Source organism: Cervus elaphus, chromosome 22 (genome assembly GCF_910594005.1).
Source record: "Cervus elaphus chromosome 22, mCerEla1.1, whole genome shotgun sequence".
Lineage (NCBI taxonomy): Eukaryota > Metazoa > Chordata > Mammalia > Artiodactyla > Cervidae > Cervus > Cervus elaphus.
Window position 1 is genome coordinate 17,016,453 of NC_057836.1, and position 21,135 is coordinate 17,037,587.

General features: G+C 41.9%; 1 protein-coding gene across 1 annotated transcript in view; it reads left to right on the forward strand.

Moving 5' to 3' along the window:
* Positions 1–21,135, forward strand: part of LOC122679939 — a 335,468-nt gene that overhangs the window by 106,214 nt on the left and 208,119 nt on the right. The window contains exon 15 of the mRNA XM_043880798.1: positions 2,862–3,170. Within this exon, the coding sequence (XP_043736733.1) occupies positions 2,862–3,170 (309 nt within the window). The remainder of the gene's footprint in view (positions 1–2,861; positions 3,171–21,135) is intronic.

Below are 21,135 nucleotides of genomic sequence, written 5' to 3' on the forward strand. Positions count from 1 at the left end.
ATCAGCCTTCTGTTTAATAATTTTCTTGGAATTTTCACATACTTATTCTTCCATGTAAATTTTAAAATCAAGTAGAAAATGAAAAAGAAATAATATGTCTCAGAAGTCTCTATCCTAATATATCCTTAGACTTTATTGATTATCCAGCACATGTCTGAATATTTAACTTTTATCAGGCTATATAAAACAGAATACAAGAAACACTTTTCTGTTTGTCCTTCTAAATTTTTAATCTGATGGAATTAATATAACAATATCAATAACCTTGGATATGCAGATGACATCACCCTAAATGGCAGAAAGTGAGGAGGATCTAAAGAGCCTCTTGATGAAAGTGAAAGAGCAGAGTGAAAAAGCTGACTTGAAACTCAGCATTCAAAAAACTAAGATTATGGATCCTGTCCCATCACTTCATGGCAAAAAGATGGGGAAAAAATGAAAACTGTGACAGACTTTATTTTCTTAGGCTCTAAAATCACTCTGGACAGTGACTGCAGTCATGAAATTAAAAGATGCTTGTTCCTTGGAAGAAAAGCTATGGCAAACCTAGACAGTATATTAAAAAACAGAGACATTACTTTGAGACAAAGGTCCATCTAGTCAAAGCTATGGTTTTTTCAATAGTCATGTATGGATGTGAGAGTTAGACCATAAAGAAGGCTGAACACTGAAAAACTGATGCTTTTGAACTGTGGTGTTGGAGAAGACTCTTGAGAGTCCCTTGGACTGCAAGGAGATCAAACCAGTCAATCCTAAAGGAAATCCACCCTGATATTAACTGAAAGGACTGATGCTGAAGCTGAAGCTCCAATACTTTGGCCACCTGATATGAAGAACTGATTCATTGGAAAAGACCCTGATGGTGGGAAAGATTGGAGGCTGGTGGGGAAGGGGGCGACAGAAGATGAGATGGTTAGAGGGCATCACCGACTCGATGGACATGAGTTTGAGCAAACTCATGGAGATAGTGAAGGACAGGGAAGCCTGTCACTCTGCAGTCCTTGAGGTAGCAAAGAGTCGGATATGACTGAGTGACTGAGCAACAACAACAACAAGAACCAGTTAAATAAAAACGCTTTATCTAGGATGTGTAGCCTGTGACCAAAATCCCAGCCGGAATAGATTAGGGGTCCTAACCTGGGCCTCTCTGGGGAGATGGAAATGGATAAATGATAAAAGGCAAGCAGATCATCCTCTCTCTCATCATTCATTCTTGTATAAGTGGTCAAGCTAATCCTTCAATTCTTTAATTTCTGCAGTGCCTTTTCTGTTCTCTCCTGCTTTTTATGCTGCTGCTGCTCCTGCTGAGTCACTTCCATCGTGTCCGATTCTGTGCGACCCCATAGACGGAAGCCCACCAGGCTCCCCTGTCCCTGGAATTATCCAGGCAAGAACACTGGAGTGGGTTGCCATTGCCTTCTCCACCTGCTCTCTCTAGTAGATTTTTATTCTGTTACATCATTCTTTTTGAGACTTCAAAGTTCACAAACTTATGCAATCAGAGTCCTTCACCAGAACAAATTGCACCATGTACATGAATAATCATGAGCATACTCAGAAACCAGGAAAATTATTTTAAAAGTTGTTCTTTATGATGTGCAGGTGTTTTCCTATTGGACTACCTTTTCTCCATCCAAAATACAGTCTCGGAAGGATGAAACATTTTCATCAGTCTTTTCTTTGGTCTCTCTCTCATACTCCATCCACTCTGCATTTAACCTACCACTCACTCCACCTCACTCCCTACAGAAGTTCTTTCCTTTTGGAGTCTCCTTTCCATCTATTTGTAGCTCTTAAGCTTGTTTTTTCTTTTCTGCATTGGGAGAAATGGGAATTGGTAGCAGGGTTATGTGGCAAATGGGAGGAGCACAGGGGATAAAAAGTGTTAAAATCTTGTTGAACAAGTCTTTTTTCCCCAAATCTTTCTCTGTTTCATTTCTATTGAGGCTTTTGCAATTTAGAAATCTCTAAAGTATATATGGCTTGTTTGCTGTCTGCTCTCTTCCTCTCACTCTCCTTTTTTATAGCTTGCTGGCTTCTTATCTCAGAAATCCAAATAGGAAAAGCATATGCAGTTAGCATATAGATAAGGTTAGAATACATTAAATTAGCATTACTCTTTCACATTTACTGAGAATCTCATGTCTAGTATGAAGTAATCAACTAGCTCCATTGTCTTGCATAATCCCACTGAGACCTCACTTTCTCCCAGGTGTCTTGATAAATCCTAGGTTTTTAAGAAAGATGGCTTGGACCATTCCCTCCCTTTCCTATGACTCTCTGAGCTTTTGTCACTTCTAAACTTACCTGTGGACAACTTCTTTCACAATTAGGTTATAATACCTGCACTCAGATCCAGCCCGCGTGATTTTCCCTGTCCTCAGTGACTTGAATATTGGCTCTGAGAGAAAACTGGCTAGAATTTTAGCCTCAGAAATCTCAGGATGGTCCTCTAAACTTCTAAACTTCTCTGGCTCTTAGGCCTCTAACCTCTCGAATCCCATGGACCTTTTTAACTCTCAGTTCAGCTCTGTACCCAAGTTTGAATGTCTATCACTGTGCAGTTTCTTTGGGCACTGTAGTTTCCAGGCCCCCAGATAGGAATTAACATTCCTAACTAAAATATATATTCTTGGGATTCAGCCATTCCAAACTGATCCTTCAGTCCTTTTGGATATCGCTTCAGAATCTTGCTCATGAAAATGCAGTTTGACAATGACAGTCAAATTCTCTCTTCTTATCCCCTCTTATTCGACAGTTGGAAAAAAAGCTTTCACACCATTGCCTGTGAGATGTTGTTTCGAACTGTCAAGCCAGGTTGATGAACACTAACTGGGTTTGTTGTGCTTTGTTTCTCTTAGGATTTGTGCGTCTAGCTGGAGGGGATGGACCCTGCTCAGGGCGAGTAGAAGTGCGTTCTGGAGAAGCCTGGACCCCAGTGTCTGATGGGAACTTCACACTCCCCACTGCCCAGGTCATCTGTGCAGAGCTGGAGTGTGGCAAGGCTGTATCTGTCCTGGGACATGAGCTCTTCAGAGAGTCAGATGACCGGGTCTGGGCTGAAGAGTTCAGGTGTGAAGGGGAGGAGCCTAAGCTCTGGTTCTGCCCCAGAGTGCCCTGTCCAGGGGGCACGTGTCAGCACAGTGGAGCTGCTCAGGTTGTCTGTTCAGGTGAGATGCAGGTCAGGACTTATCCTCTATGTACACTCAGTTCAAGTTAAAAAAGAAATCAGATTTTGCTGAAATCCTGTCTTTTTCTATCAGTGTACACAGAAGTCCGTCTCATGAAAAATGGCACCTCTCAGTGTGAGGGGCGGGTGGAGATGGATATTTCTGGACAATGGAGAGCTCTCTGTGCCTCCCACTGGAGTCTGGCCAATGCCAATGTTGTCTGTCGTCAGCTCAGCTGTGGCGTTGCCATCTCCACCCCAAATGGAGCAGAAGGAAGTGATCAACTCTGGAAAGCCCGATTTCACTGCTCAGGGACTGAGTCCTTCCTGTGGCAATGCCCTGTGACTGCCCTGGGTATTCCTGACTGTTCCCATGGCAACACGGCCTCTGTGATCTGCTCAGGTAAGACAGGGACGGGCTACTGTACTTAGGATGCTCCTGGGGTGAAATGTCCCCAAAGCAGAGAGTAAGAGAAAAGAGGCTTGAAAAGGAAGATATTCTGTAGTGAAATGTTTATTCTTGTTACTGAACTCAGGTTTCAGCTGCTCATTACTCAAGAATCCAAAACTGAGAGTAGAATGTGGGGTAAAATTAAAGACAGCTGTATTGAGGAACCCAGCAGTTCTGGGAGACAGAGGGCTAATGTAACAAAGAACCAGGTCCCCCTTGCTGATCAGAGGCGTGAGTTTTTAAATGGGAATTTCAGGAGTGCACAGGTGGAGGCAGGGGACAGGTTACCTGCAGAATAGCACAGCTAGCTCCGACAGTCATTTTGAAATAGGTCTGATCATTGTCACCTTTATTGTTTGGAATACAGTTAATCATCAGTTCTATGTCGGTCTGTTCCCATTTCCTTGAGGCCAATTCTTGGAATTGTGCAAGATGAAGAAGATTATGGGCTTCCCTGTTGACTCAGATGGTAAAGAATCTGCTTGCAATGCAAGAGACTCAGGTTTGATCCCTGGGTTGGGAAGATCCCCTGGAGAAGGAAATGGCACCCCACTAGTCTGGTCATCATGTAATTTACTTCTACCACCTGGTTGGGATTTCAGTATCTGCACAAAAGCTCAAAGGATGTGGCTCAGAACGTTAGCTATAGCCCATGAGGAGGAACTAAATATCCTTGACTTTGTTTAGGGTTAAACTATTATTCTTTTATCCTATTTGACGGTTTTCCTTTGTTTCCGAAATTTTCTCATTTCTGTGATCAAATTGATTCTTTGGCTAAGGATTTTCTACAGACAGAAGCAAGTGGAGGACATGAGGGTGGTCTGTCCTGAGAAGGCTCCGTTAAGGTCCTGTTCCATAACCTTCTCATTGTTCACTCATTTTTTCAAGGGGAAGAAGTGCTAAGAAATGCTAAGAAGTGCTATGTCAGGGAAAGAAATACTTAGATGAATAATATTTTTATGAAACATTATTATTTAAGGATAATAATAGAGAACAAAGTACAAACAATAAGTGTACACCTAGGTCATGTTCCCCAACCCAGATCTACAAAGAGAACATTCACAGCACCACAGAATCACTATTGCCTCCCAAAAGCTGTGTCCTCCTCCTCTCCAGGGAAGACTGCTTACCTAAGACTTGTACTGTCATAGAATAATTTGTTAGTTTTTGAACTTTATGTATAACCATACAGAATGTTTTCTTTCGTGTCTAATTTCTTTGATTTCAAACTGTGTTAGAAATTCACTCATGATGTTGTTTATGGCAACACAGTATTCAGTTTTATTATGATAGTGTAATCCTTTGAATGATCACATGACCATGCGTTGATCCATTCAACTAATGGCAGAGATTTGAGTTTGTCGCCAGGTTTTGACTATTACAAATACAGTGGTGCAAACTACCGTGATGATGACTTTTGGAACAAATATTTATTATGTTTTTTGTATGTTTAATTCTGTCTTATATTTTTATTTTCTTAAAGGTATGCTGTACTTCAGTGAGCCAAGTTACTAATCTTAAGCTTGACTTGTCACCTTTTTTACTGTACATGTAGTGCTCCTTCAGTCAGTCAGTTCAGTTCAGTTGCTCAGTCATGTCTGACTCTTTGCGACCCCATGGACTGCAGCACATTAAGCTTCCCTGTCCTTCATTATCTCCCGCATCTTGTTCAAGCTCATATCCATTGAGTTGGGGATACCACCCACTCATCTCATCTTCTGTCATCTCCTTCTCCTCCTGCCTTCAATATTTTTCAGCATCAGGGTCTTTTCCAATGAGTCAGTTCTTCCCATCATCTGGCCAAAGTATTAGAGCTTCAATTTCAGCATTAGTCCTTCCAATGAATATTCAGGACTGATTTCCTTTAGGATTGACTGGCTTAATATCCTTGAAGTTCAAGGGACTCTCAAGAGTCTTCTCCAACACCACAGTTCACAAGCATCAGTTCTTCAGTGCTCAACTTTCTTTATGGTCCAACTCTCACATCCATACATAACTACTGGAAAAACTATAGCTTTGTTGGACCTTTGTTGGCAAAGTAACATCTCTGCTTTTTAATATGCTATCTAGGTTTGTCATAGCTTTTCTTCCACTGAAGCAAGCATCTTTTAATTTCATGGCTGCAGTCACCATTTGCGGTGATTTTGGAGTCCAAGAAAATAAAGTCTGTCACTGTTTTCATTGTTTCCCCATGTATTTGCCATGAAGTGATGGGACCAGATGCCATGATCTTCATTTTCTGAATGTTGAGTTTCAAGCCAACATTTTCACTCACCTCTTTCACTTTCATCAAGAGGCTCTTTAATTCCTCTTCGCTTTCTGCCATAAGGGTGGTGTCATCCGCATATCTGAGGTTATTGATATTTCTCCCAGCAGTCTTGACTCCAGCTTCTGCTGCATCCATCCTGGCATTTCGCGTGACTTACTCTGCATACAAGTTAAATAAGCAGAGTGACAGTATACAGCCTTGACGTACTTCTGTCTCAGTTTTGAACCAGTCCATTGTTGCAGTCCACAGAGCTCCTTATATCCTTCTAGAAAGAACTTTGTCTACTCCAAAATCACAAAAATATTCTCTGAGAGTATCTCACAGAAGTGTAATTACTTTTCTTTTGCATATAATTATACACTGCTTCTAGGATTGATAACTGTGTAGGATAAGGGTCAAGTGTCATGCTTTCATATGGGCATCCAATTGACTCAAAATCTTTTTCTGGAAAGACTATTCCCTACTGCAGTGCCACCTTCATGATGAACGAAAGGGCACATATGTCTGAGTACTTCTTTTAGACTCTCTATTCTGTTCCACTGTGTCATTTGTCTATCCTTGCACCTGTCCCACATTTTCTTTTTTTTCCCCACGTTTTCTTAATTATTGTAACTTTATAGTAAATCTTGAACCTTCCCTGGTGGCTCAGATGGTAAAGAATCTGTCTGCAAGGCGGGAGACCTGGGTTTGATCCCTGGGTTGGGAAGATCCCCTGGAGAAGGGCATGGCAACCGACTCCAGTATTCTTGCCTGGAGAGTCCCCATGGAGAGAGGAGCTTGGCGGGCTATAGTCCCCTGTGTCACAAAGAATCAGAAATGACTGAGTGACTAAGCACACATAGTAAACTCGGGTAACTTTAATTTAAAGAAGTTATGTTGTTGTTCTTGCTAACTGCCTTGGTCTTTCTTGGTTTTTGTATTTTCTATACATTTTTGAGCTGAAGCTCCAATACTTTGCCACCTGATGTGAAGAGCTGACTCACTAGAAAAGACCCTGATGCTGGGAAAGACTGAAGGCAGGAGGAGAAGGGGACAACAGAAGATGAGATGGTTGGATGGCATCACTGACTCAATGGACACGAGTTTGGGTAAACTCTGGGAGTTGGTGATGGACAGGGAAGCCTGGCTTGCTGCAGTCCATGGGGTTGCAAAGAGACAGATATGACTGAGTGACTGAAAAACAACATAAATTTTGAATCATCTTGTCCTGTTTCACACACACAAAAGCATCAGGGAATTTTATTGAGGTTAGCTTTAATCTGTATATAAATTTGAGAATGATTTATTTTGACAACATTGAGTTTCCCAATTCATTGGCAAAATATATCCTTTCATTCAGTTAGGTCTTGAATTTCTCTCAGATGTTTTGCACATCTTTACCTAGGTTTTCTCCTAGGCATTTTATGGGTTTGATGTTACTAGTATTTCCTTTAGTGAAGGTTTTCTAGGAATGAATTCTCTCTGAACTTTATCTGGATTCCCCAAATGTTAGGTTAGTATTTTGCTTTAATCCTTCTTTGTTTCTTTCTTCTCCCTCTCTCTCTCACTCTAGTTTTCTCTCTCTTTCTCTGTCTTGCTCTAGCTTTCCCTCTCTCTCCTCCTTTGTTTCTCTCCTGCCCCATTTTCCCCCTGAGTATGTAAAATCTTTCTGGATTAAGTTGCAGACAGGATGCTCCTTTATCCCTCCCCTTCCCCAACAACAACAACAAAAATACTTCAGGGAATTTCCTTACATAATCACAGTTCAATCAAACCTTTAGAGATATCAGCCCCAGATAAAATCTAAGTGCAACCACATGAGAAACCCCAAAGATAGAACTGCCAAGTTGAGTCTTTCCCAAATTACTGACCAGAAAATCATGATGAAAAAAAAAAAAAAAATCCTTCAACTGCTAAGTGTGGGGGCAAACTTTGTTATACAGTATTGTTAACCAGGCACTTACCATGTGATCAGCTTTTCTATATAGAGGAACACTTGTCCTCTCATCTTCCATTTTACTATTTCTACTTCATATTGATCTAATGTGCTAATAAACTCATTGTCTAGTTCTTAATTTCAGCTGTAGAATTTTCATTTGCTTTTGTTATCATTTCTCTGCAAGAAACACATCTTGTTAATTAATTCTTGGAGCAGTTTAATCATGGCTATTTAAATTCTCTGTCAGACTATAAAACTTTTAGAGGAAAACATAGGCAGAAGATTCTTTGACATAAATTACAACAAGATCTTTTTTGACCAACTTTCTGGAGTAAAGAAAGTAAAAACAAAAATAAACAAATAGGACCCAGTTAAACTTAAAAGCTTTTGTGTAGCAAAGGAAACCATAAACAGAACAAAAAGACAACTGTTAGAATGGGAGAAAATATTTGCCACTAAAATGAAGCAACTAACAAGCGACTAATCTTGAAAATGCACAAACAACTCAATATCAACAAACCAAACAACTCAATTAAAAAATGGGAAAAAGACCTAAACAGACATTTCTCCAGACATGCAGATGGCTAACAACAACATGAAAAGATGTTCAACATCACTAATTATTCAGTTCAGTTCAGTTCAGTCGCTCAGCCGTGTCTGACTCTTTGCGACCCCATTGACTGAAGCACGAGAGGCCTCCCTGTCCATCACCAACTCCCGGAGATTACTCAAACTCACATCCACTGAGTTGGTGATGCCATCCAGCAACCTCATCCTCTGTTGTCCCCTTCTCCTCCTGCCCTCAATCTTTCCCAGCATCAGGGTCTTTTCCAAGGAGTCAGTTCTTCACATCAGCTGGCCAAAGTACCAGAGCTTCAGCTTTAGCATCAGTCCTTCCAGTGAACATTCTGGACTGATCTCCTTTAGGATGGACTGGTTGGATCTCCTTGCAGTCCTAGGGACTTTCAAGAGTCTTCTCCAACACCACAGTTCAAAAGCATCAATTCTTTGGTGCTCAGTTTTCTTTATAGTCCAATTCTCACATCCATACATGACCACTGGAAAAACCACAACCTTGACTAGATAGACCTTTGTTGGCAAAGTAATGTCTCTGCTTTTTAATATGCTGTCTAGGTTGGTCATAACTTTTCTTCCAAGGAGTAAGCGTCTTTTAATTTCATGGCTGCAGTCAACATCTACAGTGATTTTGGAGCCCCCAAAAATAAAGTCAGCCACTGTTTCCCCATCTCTTTGCCATGAAGTGATGGGGCCGGATGCCATGATCTTTGTTTTCTGAGTGTTGAGCTTTAAGCCAACTTTTTCACCCTCCTCTTTCACTTTCATCAAGAGGCTCTTTAGTTCTTCTTCACTTTCTGCCATAAGGGTGGTGTCATCTGCATATCTGAGGTTATTGATATTTCTCCCAGCAATCTTCATTCCAGCTTGTGCTTCATCCAGCCCAGCATTTCTCATGATGTACTCTGCATATGAGTTAAATAAGCAGGGTGACAATATACAGCCTTGACGTACTCTTTTTCCTGTTTGGAACCAGTCTGTTGTTCCATGTCCAGTTCTAACTGTTGCTTCCTGACCTGCGTACAGCTTTCTCAAGAGGCAGGTCAGGTGGTCCCATCTCTTTTAGAATTTTCCACAACTTATTGTAATGCACACAGTCAAAGGCTTTGGCATAGCCAATAAAGCAGAAATAGATGTTTTTTTCTGGAACTCTTTTGCTTTTTAGATGATCCAGCAGATGTTGGCAATTTGATCTCTTGTTCCTCTGCCTTTTCTAAAACCAGCTTGAACATCTGGAAGTTCACGGTTCACGTGTTGTTGAAGCCTGGCTTGGAGAATTTTGAGCATTAGTTTGCTAGTGTGTGAGATGAGTGCAGTTGTGTGGTAGTTTAAGCATTCTTTGGCATTGCCTTTCTTTGGGTTTGGAATGAAAACTGACCTTTTCCAGTCCTGTGGCCACTGCTGAGTATTCCAAATTTACTGGCATGTTGCGTTCAGCACTTTCACAGCATCATCTTTTAGGATTTGAAATAGGATTGTTATGTAGAATGAAGTAAATCAGAAAAAGAAAAACAAATACTGTATAACATTACTTATATGAGGAATCTAGAAAAATGGTAGAGATGAACTTACTGCAAAGCAGAAATAGAGACACCAATATAGAGAACATCAAATGGATACTAAGAGGGGAAATGAAGAGTGGGATGAACTGGGACATTGAGGTTGACATATATACACTACTGATGTGCTGTGCTGGGCACTTAGTCGCTGAATCATATCTGACTCTGCAACCCCATGGGCTGTAGCCTGCCAGGCTCCTCTGTCCATGGGGATTCTCCAGGAAAGAACTGTGGAGTGGGTTGCCATACCCTCCTCCAGGGGATCTTCCCAACCCAAGGATCAAACCCAGGTCTCTTGCATTGCAGGTGGATTCTTTACTGCCTGAGCCATCAGACTCAGAAGCCCTACACTATTGATACTAAGTATAAAATTGATATTGCCTGGAGAATCCCGTAGACATGGAGCCTGATGGGCTACTATCCATAGTGTCACAGAGTCAGACACGACTGAAGTGACTTAGCATACATGCACACATAAACTTTGCCAACAAATGTCCGTCTAGTCAAGGCTATGGTTTTTCCAGTGGTCATGTATGGATGTGAGAGTTGGACTATAAGGAAAGCTGAGCACAGGAGAATTGATGCTTTTGAACTGTGGGGGTTGGAGAAGACTCTTGAGAGTCCCTTGGACTGCAAGGAGATCCAACCAGCCCATCCTAAAGGCGATCACTCCTGGGTATTCATTGGAAAGATTGATGTTGAAGCTGAAGCTTCAATACTTTGGCCACCTGATGCGAAGAGGTGACTCATTGGAAAAGACCCTGATGCTGGGAAAGATTGAAGGCCGGGGGAGAAGGGGACGACAGAGGATGAGATGGTTGGATGACATCATCGACTCTATGGGCATGGGTTTGGTTGGACTCCAGGAGTTGGTGATGGACAGGGAGGCCTGGCCTGCTGCGGTTCATGTGGTTGCAAAGAGTTGGACAGGACTGAGCGACTGAACTGAGCACATAAAATAGATAAATAATAGCCTATTGTATAGCACAGGGAACTCTACTCAGTGCTCTGTGGTGACCTGAATAGGAAGTAAATCCAGGAAAGAGGGGAGATATATATATGTGTTGTTGCTTGGTCGCTGAGTTGCTTCTGTCTCTTTTGTGACCCCATGGACTGTAGCCTGCCACACTCCTTTGTCCATAGGATTTCCCAGGTAAGAATGCTGGAGTGGGTTGCCATTTCTTTCCCCAGAGGGTCTTCCCAACCAGGGATGGAAGCCCAGTCTCCTATTTGGCAGGCAGATTTTTTACCACTGAGTCACCTAGGAAACCCATACATGTATATATAACTTATTAAATTTGTTGTACAGTAGAAGCTACCACAACATTGTAAAGCAATTATGCTCAAATAAAAATTAATAAAAATAAATAAAATAAATTCTCTGTCAGGTAACTCTAAGAGCCAAATACCCTGGGAAACTTTTTTAATGTTTCTTTTCCCTCTTGGTTTCCATGAGATCTCTTTTATATAAGTGTTTTTAAAATCAGAAACATTGTAGATAAAAAATTTTGTACAAATCCTTCAGAAAGCATTTTGTTTTGCTTCTTCTATTTAGGGGTAGATTAAGGATAGAGCAACTTATTTAACTCATTCTTAGGGCAAAGCTTGGCTTAAAACAGGAATCATGGTATTGTCAGGACCAGGACTGTTCATAGAGAAAGGGAACACTAAGATTATGGTAACTTTACTGGTATGTTACAGCTTTCATCTCAGCTCCATCACTAGGTCATTATTATTATTGTTTTTTTATTTTGAACTTTTTACTTTGTATTGGGTTTAGCTGATTAACAATGTTGTTATAGTTTCAGGTGAATAGCCAGGGACTCAGCCATACATATCCATGTATCCATTTCCCCCCAAACTCCACTCCTCTCCTAAAAATTATTTAGCTCAACTGAGTATCTTGATCTTCAACCCTCTCAACCCTCTAATCATCGCTGTTCCTTCAGGAAACCACACCCAGGTGCTGCCCCAGTGCAATGACTCCGTGTCTGAACAAGCAGGGTCTGCAGCCTCAGAGGAGAGCGCCCCCTACTGCTCAGGTGAGGGTCCCACAGGACAGAAGACCCTTCCCAATCCCCAGGTCACCGCCCCATTGTCCCACTTCTCTCTCCTCAGACAGCAGACAGCTCCGCCTGGTGGACGGGGGCGGTCCCTGCGCCGGGAGAGTGGAGATCCTTGAGCAGGGCTCCTGGGGCACCATCTGTGATGACGGCTGGGACCTGGACGATGCCCAGGTGGTGTGCAGGCAGCTGGGCTGTGGAGACGCGCTCAATGCCACAGGGTCTGCTCACTTCGGGGCAGGGTCAGGGCCCATCTGGCTGCATGACCTGAACTGCACAGGAAAGGAGTCCCACGTGTGGAGGTGCCCTTCCCGAGGCTGGGGGCGGCACTACTGCAGACACAAGGAGGACGCGGGGGTCGTCTGCTCAGGTCAGCACTCCACACTGTCCACAGGCTAGAGGAAGGGTGGGGCCCAGGAGGACGGGAGTCTGAACCCTGGGGGAGAGATGCTGAAAAGACCTGAGAAGGAGGCTTCCCCCCATGGAGCCTGTGTTTCCAGCAGACATCAAGACCAGGTGCTTTTACTTCCTCCTGCAGCAGCTGAAATTCTGGTCCTTTCTTCTCAGTAGTGTTTCCTGGCAGAAGGTTTTCTCAGTTTTCCTTGAAATCGGGGCTCACTCTTCTGGTACGTTTGGTAGAGAAGTCTTAAAGCCAAGGTGCTAGTTTTTTTTTTTTTTTGTTTTGTAACAAATTACCACATAGTTAATGGTTTAAAACAACATATTTCTTTCCTTACACTTCTGTAGCTTGGATGTCCAGCAGGAATCTCACTGGATGGGTTCAAGGTTTCAGTAGGGTCACATCACTTCTGAATCTCTGGGAAAGAATCTGTTTCTTGTCTTTTCAAGCTTCTAAAAACTGCCTGCCTGCCTTTGTTCATTACCCCCTTCTGTTCATCATCAGACCAGCAGTGCTCCACCTCTCTAACCGTTATACATATTCACATCTCCCTCTAGCAAAACGAGGAAGAGTATTCCATTGTAAAGGATAGTGAGTCTAAGAATGTGATTAGACTGTGCTCATCTGGTTAATCCACCATATTTCAGGTTAATCTCAAGGTCCTTACCTTAATCACATCTGTAAAGTCCCCTTTGCCAGATAAGGAAACAGACACAGGTCCATTTTCTATCTGTCTCCACATTGTCCACATCACATCCCTATCATACACTCTTTTAGATGTTTTGTCAGGAAGCAGGAGTCAGCTCCCTCTCCCTGCAGGTGTCCCCGCTGGTCTTCCTCCCAGTTCATGTACACTACATCATGGTGGTAGAAATATTTAGAAAGACAGACACAGATGGTCAAAGTCAGATAAAAAGGAGACAGGTTTCACTCCGGTTATCTAATGGATTTGCTTCCTCAGCTGGGTCACAGATGAAGTTCACAGTTTTGGGGAGAGGGGAAAACCCGGAGCACTGAGTGCAGTGCTCACTGTGTCCTGTCTTCTCCATTTCCATCTTAGAGTTCCTGGCCCTCAGGATGGTGAGCGAGGACCAGGAGTGTGCTGGGTGGCTGGAAGTTTTCTACAACGGGACCTGGGGCAGTGTCTGCCGCAGCCCCATGGATGAGGTCACCGTGTCCATCATCTGCAGTCAGCTTGGCTGTGGGGACAGTGGAAGTCTCTACACTTCTGTTGGTCTCAGGGAAGGTTCTAGACCCCGGTGGGTAGATGGAATCCAGTGTCGGAAAACTGACACCTCTCTCTGGCAGTGTCCTTCTGATCCTTGGAAATACAGTTCATGCTCTCCAAAGGAGGAAGCCTACATCTCATGTGCAGGTGACTCATGTCTGTTTCTGTGTCTGTCCCAACCCTGTAGGGTGTTATTAGTGAGATTTGATCTTTTAAAATCTAAGTGATGTGTTTGAGTTTATAAAATGAAGTTTGGATGGAGCTAATTTAATCCACATGTTCCAAACTTGCTTTATTAAAAGTTTTTAATTGATATAATTGACATAACATTATATTGCTTGTTGTGTACAACATAATGCTTATATATTTGTGTATATTGATAAATGATCACTACAGTAAGCCTAGTTATATCCATAACCATATATATAGTTAAATATTTTTCTTATATGATGAGGATGTTTAAGATGTATTTTCTCATCATCTTTCAAATAGACAGTATCGTATTCACTATAGTCACCATGCTGTATGTTATATCTTTTCACCTATTAATATTATAACTCAAGTTTATATCTTTTGACTACATTTGCCCACACCAAATCCCCCATCTCTGGCAGCCACCAACTACTCAGTATCTCTGAACTTGCTTTTTGCTTTAAGATTACACATATAAATGAGATTTTATGGTATTTTTCTTTCTCTGTCTGATTTGTTTCACTTAGCTTAATGCCCTCAAGGTCCATCCTTGTTGAAACTGGCAAAATTTTTTTCTTTTTTATAGGTGGATATATGTCTATATTGCATTTTCTTTATCCATTCATCCATCAGTGAAGACTTACCTTGTTTGACTCCTGTATACATTGCTATAAAATACTAAAAAGTAATGCTTTTCAAGTGCTGCAGTCAATATATCAGCAAATTTGGAAAATTCATCAGTGGCCACAGGACTGGAGAAGGTCAATTTTCATTTCAATCCTGAAGAAGGGCAATGCCAAAGAATGTTCAAACTACTGCACAATTGTGCTCATTTCACATGCTAGCAAGGTTATGCTCAAAGTCTTTCAAGCTAGGCTTCAGCCATAAGTGAATTGAGAACTTCCAAGATGTACAAGCTGGGTTTAGAAAAGGCAGAGGAACCAGAGATCAAATTGCCAACATTTGTAGAATCGTAGAGTAAGCCAGAGAATTCCAGGAAAACGTCTGCTTCATTGACTAGACTAAAACCTTTGACTGTGTGGATCACAACGAACTGTTGAAGTTTCTTAAAGAGAGGAGAATACCAGAGCACCTTATGTGCTTCCTGAGAAACCTGTATGCACGTCAAGAAGCAACAGTTGGAACTGGACATAAACAACCGACTGGTTCAAATTTGGGAAAGGAATTCGTCAAGGCTGTATATTGTCACCCTGTTTGTTTAACTTATATGTAGAGTACATCATGGGAACTGCCAGGCTGAATGAATCACAAGCTGAAATCAAGATTGCTGTGAGAGATATCAACAACCTCAGATACGCAGATGATACCACTCTATTGGCAGAAAGAGAAGAGGAACTAAAGAGCTTCTTGTTGAGGGTGAAAGAGGAGAGTGAAAAAGCTGGCTTAAAGCTCAACATTCAACATTCTAAAAATTAAGATCATGGCATCTGGCCCCATCACTTCATGGCAAAGAAAAAGGGAGAAAGTGAAATCAGCTTTTCTCTTCTTGGGCTCCAAAGTCACTGCCGATGGTAACTGCAGCCATGAGATTAAAAGAGGCTTGCTCCTTGGAAGGACAGCTATGACACACCTAGACAGAGTATTCAAAAGCAGAGACATCACTTTGCAGACAAAGGCCCATATAGTCAAACTGATGTTTATTTCACTAGTCATGTATGGATGTGAGAGTTGGATTATAAAGAAGCTGAGTGCCCAAGAGTTGATGTTTTTGAATTGTGGTGCTTGGATGCCACAATTGAATTGAGAGTGTCTTGAGCAGCATGGATATCCAACCAGTCTATCATAAAGGAAGTCAACTCTGAATATTCATTGGAAGGACTGATGCTGAAGCTGAAGCTTCAATACCTTCGCTGCCTGATGAGAAGAGCTGACTTGTTGGAAAATACCCTGATGCTGAGAAAGACTGAAGGCAAAAGGAGAAGGGGGGCACAGAGGATGAGATAGTTAGATAGCATCACCAATTCAGTGGACATGAATTTGAGCAAACTTTGGGAGATAGTGAAGGACAGAGAAACCTGGCATGCTGCAGTCCATGGGGTTGCAAAGAGTCAGACACAACCTAGCAACTGAACAAATATTGCTGCAGTGAACATTGGTTTTTCAAGTTAATGTTTCTGTCAGATGAATACCCCAAAGTGAAATTGCCAAATCGTATGGCAATTCTATTTTTAATTTTTGATGCACCTCAATACTGTTTCCATAGGGGTTGCATCAACTTACATTCCCTCTAACTGGGCAAAAGCTTTCCTGTCTCTTCACATTCTCAACTCCTGTTATTTCTTCTTTTTGATAAAAACGTTTCTAGAGGATATGAGGTCATATCTCATTGTGGCTTTGATCTGTATTTTCTGATGATTAGTAGTATTGAGCACGTTTTCATGTACCTATTGGCAAGTTCTATGTATTCTTTAAAAAAAAATTTATCAGGTTGTCTGCCCATTTTTTGAAAGTCATATTGTTTGATTTTTGCTACTGAGTTGTGTGAGTTCCTTGTATATTTTGGATAGTAATTTTTATCAGAAATATAATATGTAAATATTTTCTCTAATTCCATAGGTTGCGTTTTCATTTTGTTGATGGTTTCCTTAATTGGGCAGAAGCTTTGTAGCCTTATGTGGTCCCAACTGCTTCTTTTTACTCTTGTTCTCTTTGATTTTGGTGTCAAATCCAAAAAATCCTCACGAAGACTGATGTCAATGATTTTATTTTCTGTTTTTGCCTGTAGAAATTTTATGGCTTCAGGACTTGTGATCAAGTCTTTAATCTATTTTGAGTTAATTTTTGTGAGTGGTGTAAGATAATGGTTCCGTTTCATTCTTTGGCATGTGGCTGTCCAGTTTTCCCAATGCCATTTAGTGAAAAAACTGTCCTTTCCTCATTGTATATTCTTGGCTTCTTTGTCAAAAATTAATTGATTGTACAAATGTGGGTTTATTTCTGGGCTGTCTATTCTGCTCCTTTGATCTCTGTGTCCATTTTTATGCCAACAACATACTCTTTTGACAAATATAGCTTTGTACTATAGTTTGAAAACAGGAAGCATGACACTTCCAGCTTTGTTACTCTTTCTCAAGATTGCTTTGGTACTCAGTGTCTTTTGTGGTTCCATGAAAATGTTAGGATTGTTTGTCTGTATCTGTGAAATTTTCCATTGAAATTTTGGTAAGGATTGCAGTGACTATGTCGATTGCTTTGGGTAGTATGGGCATGTTAATAATATTAGATCTTCCAATCTATGAGCACAGAATATCTTTCCATTTATTTGAGTCTTCTTCAGTATCTTTCATCAATGTCTTATAGTTTTCAGTGTACAGGTCTTTCGCTTCCTTGGTTAAATTTATTCCTCAATATTTTATTCACTTTCATGCAAATGCAAATAGAATTGTTTCCTCAGTTTCTCCTTATGGCAGTTTGTTGTTAGTGCATAGAAAGGCAACTGATTTTTGTATATAGATTTTTCATTCTACAACTTTACTGAGTGTATTAGTTCTCATATTTTTGGTGAAGTCTTTGGGGTTTTCTATATATAATATCATGTAAGGGAGTCTCCTTCCTCATGAGTCTGATGGTAAAGAATCCATCTACAATGCAAGAGACCCGGGTTTGATCCCTGGGTTGGGAAGATCCCCTGGAGGAGGGAATGGCAACCCACTCCAGTATTCCTGCCTGGAGAATCCCAATGGGCAGAGAAGCCTGGCAGGCTGCAGTCCTTGGGGTAGCAAAGAGTCAGAGACGACTGAGCAACTAACACTTTCACTTTTCAATGTGCAAATAGTGTCAGTTTTGCCTCTTCCTTTCAGATTTGGATGTCTAATTTTCTTTTATTGCCTGATGGATCTGGATGGGACTACCAAAACTAAGCTGAATAAAAGTGGTGAGAGTAGATAATTTTGTCTTGTGTTTGATTTCAGAGGAAAAGCTTTTGGTTTTGTACAGTCAAATATAATGTTAGCTGTGAACTTCTCATATGGCCTTAATTATATTGAGATGCAATCCTTCTATAACTACTTTGTAAAAGAGTTTTTATCATAAATGGATTTTGAATTTGTCAAACATTTTTTCTGCATCCTTTGAGATATGATTTTTACCTTCATTTTGCTTATTTGGTGTATCACATTGATTAGTTTGTGAATGTTGAACTATCCTTCTATCCTTAGAACAAACATCACTTGATTATGGTGTATGATTCTTTTAGTGTATTGTCAAATTCAGTTTTCTAATATTTTGTTGAGGATTCTTGCACCTATATTTATCAGAGTATTAGCCCATAATTTTCTTTTCTTGTGGTGTCCTTATCTGGTTTTGGTATCAGAATAATGTTGGCCTCATAAAATGAGTTTGGAAGTGTTTCTTTCTTCTGTTTTTGGAAGAGTTTGAGAAGGCTCCACCACTAAATACTGTTACATTGGGAATTGGGATTTTGAAAATAAATGTTGAATGAAATAAATAAGTGTTGCGGAGGGCAACAAATAGTCAAATCATAGCACCTTACTTCCTTCAACATTTCTCTCTGTTTCTCTCTCTTCTTCCCTCCCCCTTCACATATACAAACACACACACCCTATTCAGGTACACCTTGAAGGTATGCTGGATGTTGCCTGAAACCCATAGCTAAGAGAATGTGGGGACAGATACTTCAAAAGCAGAGGCTCACTCCCTTCCTTGCCTCTCTTTTTTCATCTCTTTGTCTTTTCCATTTGAAAGCCAAAGAGGCATTAAAGTATTAGACCTTTTATTGATGATATTTTTCCTACAATTAAACACTGAGAATTGAGAGGTGGTAAAGTCTTTGACCATGAAAATGAGCAACACCCTCACAAAGGTCCCACCATCATTTTCTCAGAGGTTCTCTGAGTAGAGTCCGTAGAATGTTTGATAGGATGATCTGGAAAGAATATACAAATTTTGATACTTTATGACAGGTACTATTTACCCTTCTGTTTTTTTGTGTTGCTTTGAATTTGTATTGATTTCTCTCAGCTTCAATTCTTTCATATATACTTTTCAGTCTTTTGTTTATTATTTCTGCATCTTCTCAATACAAATTTTTCTCAGTAGGTTTTTTTCACTCTATTGCAAAAATTTTTACCTTACTCTGTGTACATATATGTGTACATATATCTTCTTAGAATTCTACTAAGTCTTTCCTGTATCTTTCCTTTTTAAGAGATTCCTAACCAACACTATGGGCTTTTCTGGTGGCTCAGACAGCAAAGAAACTGCCTGCAGTGCAGGAGACCTGGGTTTGATTCCTGGGTAGGGAACATCCATCAGAGAAAGGAATAGCAATCTACTCCAGTATTCTTGCCTGGAAGATCCTATGGACAGTGTAGCCTGGTGGACTGCATTCCATAGGTTACAAACAGTCAGACACGGCTGAGCGACTAACACACACACATATAACCAACACTGCATTGTAGATCAATTATCTTCCAATTAAAAATAAATTTAAAAGAGTTTCCTTTTACAACAGTAGTCTTCACTTGCCCACTTGTTACACTGAATAGTAGGTAAGAGTAGTTTATAATCTCTCTAATAATTTTCCAGTAAACTTACGTATGTGAGATTTTGAATATAAATTAACTCTGTTCTTCTGGGCTGATTAATTTAATATGAGCTATTATCATAGACTATTTCCATTCATTTATATTTGGTTTACTATTTCACTGATTAGTGTGAATTTAAAGTTTTATTTTACTGAATTTTATTCATCCATTCATTCAATAAATATTTATCAAGCCCCTATCTAGGTATTTAGCAAAGGTTTTCCATAGATATTTGGTGAATGAGTGCATACAATGTGCAGGCACTGTCCTAACAGCAGAAACATGGCATATATAAGATATACAAGGTCCTTCTTCTAATGGAACTTTCATTCAGAGGGGTGTGTGTGTACAATTGTAGATGTCTGTGTTTATATTTGCTGTGGGAATGTGAAGACTGATAAACAAGTAAATATTTAAGGTAATTTCAGCTGGTGATCAGATGCAGTGAGTTTCAGCGCAGGAGATAATAAGTGTTTTCATGTGTCCTTTGCACTGAGTCAGACCTTAGATAATCTTATTTGGGGACAAGACCACCCCCAGCTGTCCCTGATCCACTGTTTCCCTGTTGTTTGCAGGAAGAAGACCCAAGAGCTGTCCAGCTGCTGCCCCCTGCACAGGTACGTCAGCCCCGCCCCTCCCCAGGCCCCAGGGGCTCCTTCCTCCCACCAGGGGAGTCACAGGAGGGGCTGCTGCCTTTTCAGACAGAGAGAAGCTCCGGCTCAGGGGAGGAGACAGCGAGTGCTCAGGGCGGGTGGAGGTCTGGCACAGCGGCTCCTGGGGCACCGTGTGCGATGACTCCTGGAGCCTGGCAGAAGCCGAGGTGGTGTGTCAGCAGCTGGGCTGTGGCCCGGCCCTGGAAGCCGTGCGGGCCGCGGCGTTTGGCCCTGGAAACGGGAGCATCTGGCTGGACGAGGTGCGGTGCGGGGGCCGGGAGTCCTCCCTGTGGGACTGTGCTGCGGATCCCTGGGGGCAGAGCGACTGCAAGCACGAGGAGGATGCTGGTGTGAGGTGCTCTGGTGAGTGAGGGGCGCGGGGTCCGTCCTGGGTGAGCTGGGGAAGCACGGGGGCAGTGGGCTGGGCCGGGCGTGGTGGGGAGTTTGTGTTCAAAGAGTGTCCGGGTGCTGGGGCTCTGATCTAGGACTGGGGAGCTGGGAGGACTGGACACTGCTGTTGTGGACACTGGGGGGTGATTTCAGGCTCAGGAGAGAAAAATGCATTTGCCCTGCTTTTTGGCCAATTCCCTTTCCTCACACTGCTGTTTTTCTCTTTAGGTGTAAGGAAAACAGTGCCCCCGACTGCAGCAGGTACTGTGAAACCCATGGCCAGGAGAGAATACTCAGGTCTGGGGGCCTGTTCTCTGGGCCCTCTGACAGCTCAGGAGAGGAGAGAGCCTGAGGAGCCCTGGCTGGTGGGGAGGAGCCCAGGGTGATATGTTGGGGAACTCCTCTGCTTTGGTTCCTGGGGCCACATTTTTCTCATAACTGGGATACTAGGGAGATGGGTCCCTGTGTTGCAGAATCTAAGGTTCTCCCACCTGCCTCTGAGTGTTGCTCCTCATCAGTGAGGTGCGGGTCCCAGGACTGTTTGACACTCTGTCTCCTGAAGCCCAAGGAGAAGAGATGAGCCGGGTCCTCAGAGGCTGTCTTGGCAGGGCAGCTCCCTGACAATCCCCGGCTCTGCCTCGGGGCCACACTGGCCGAGTGGAGTTGACTCATCTCAAGATGAGACCTGGGGGAGCCAGGT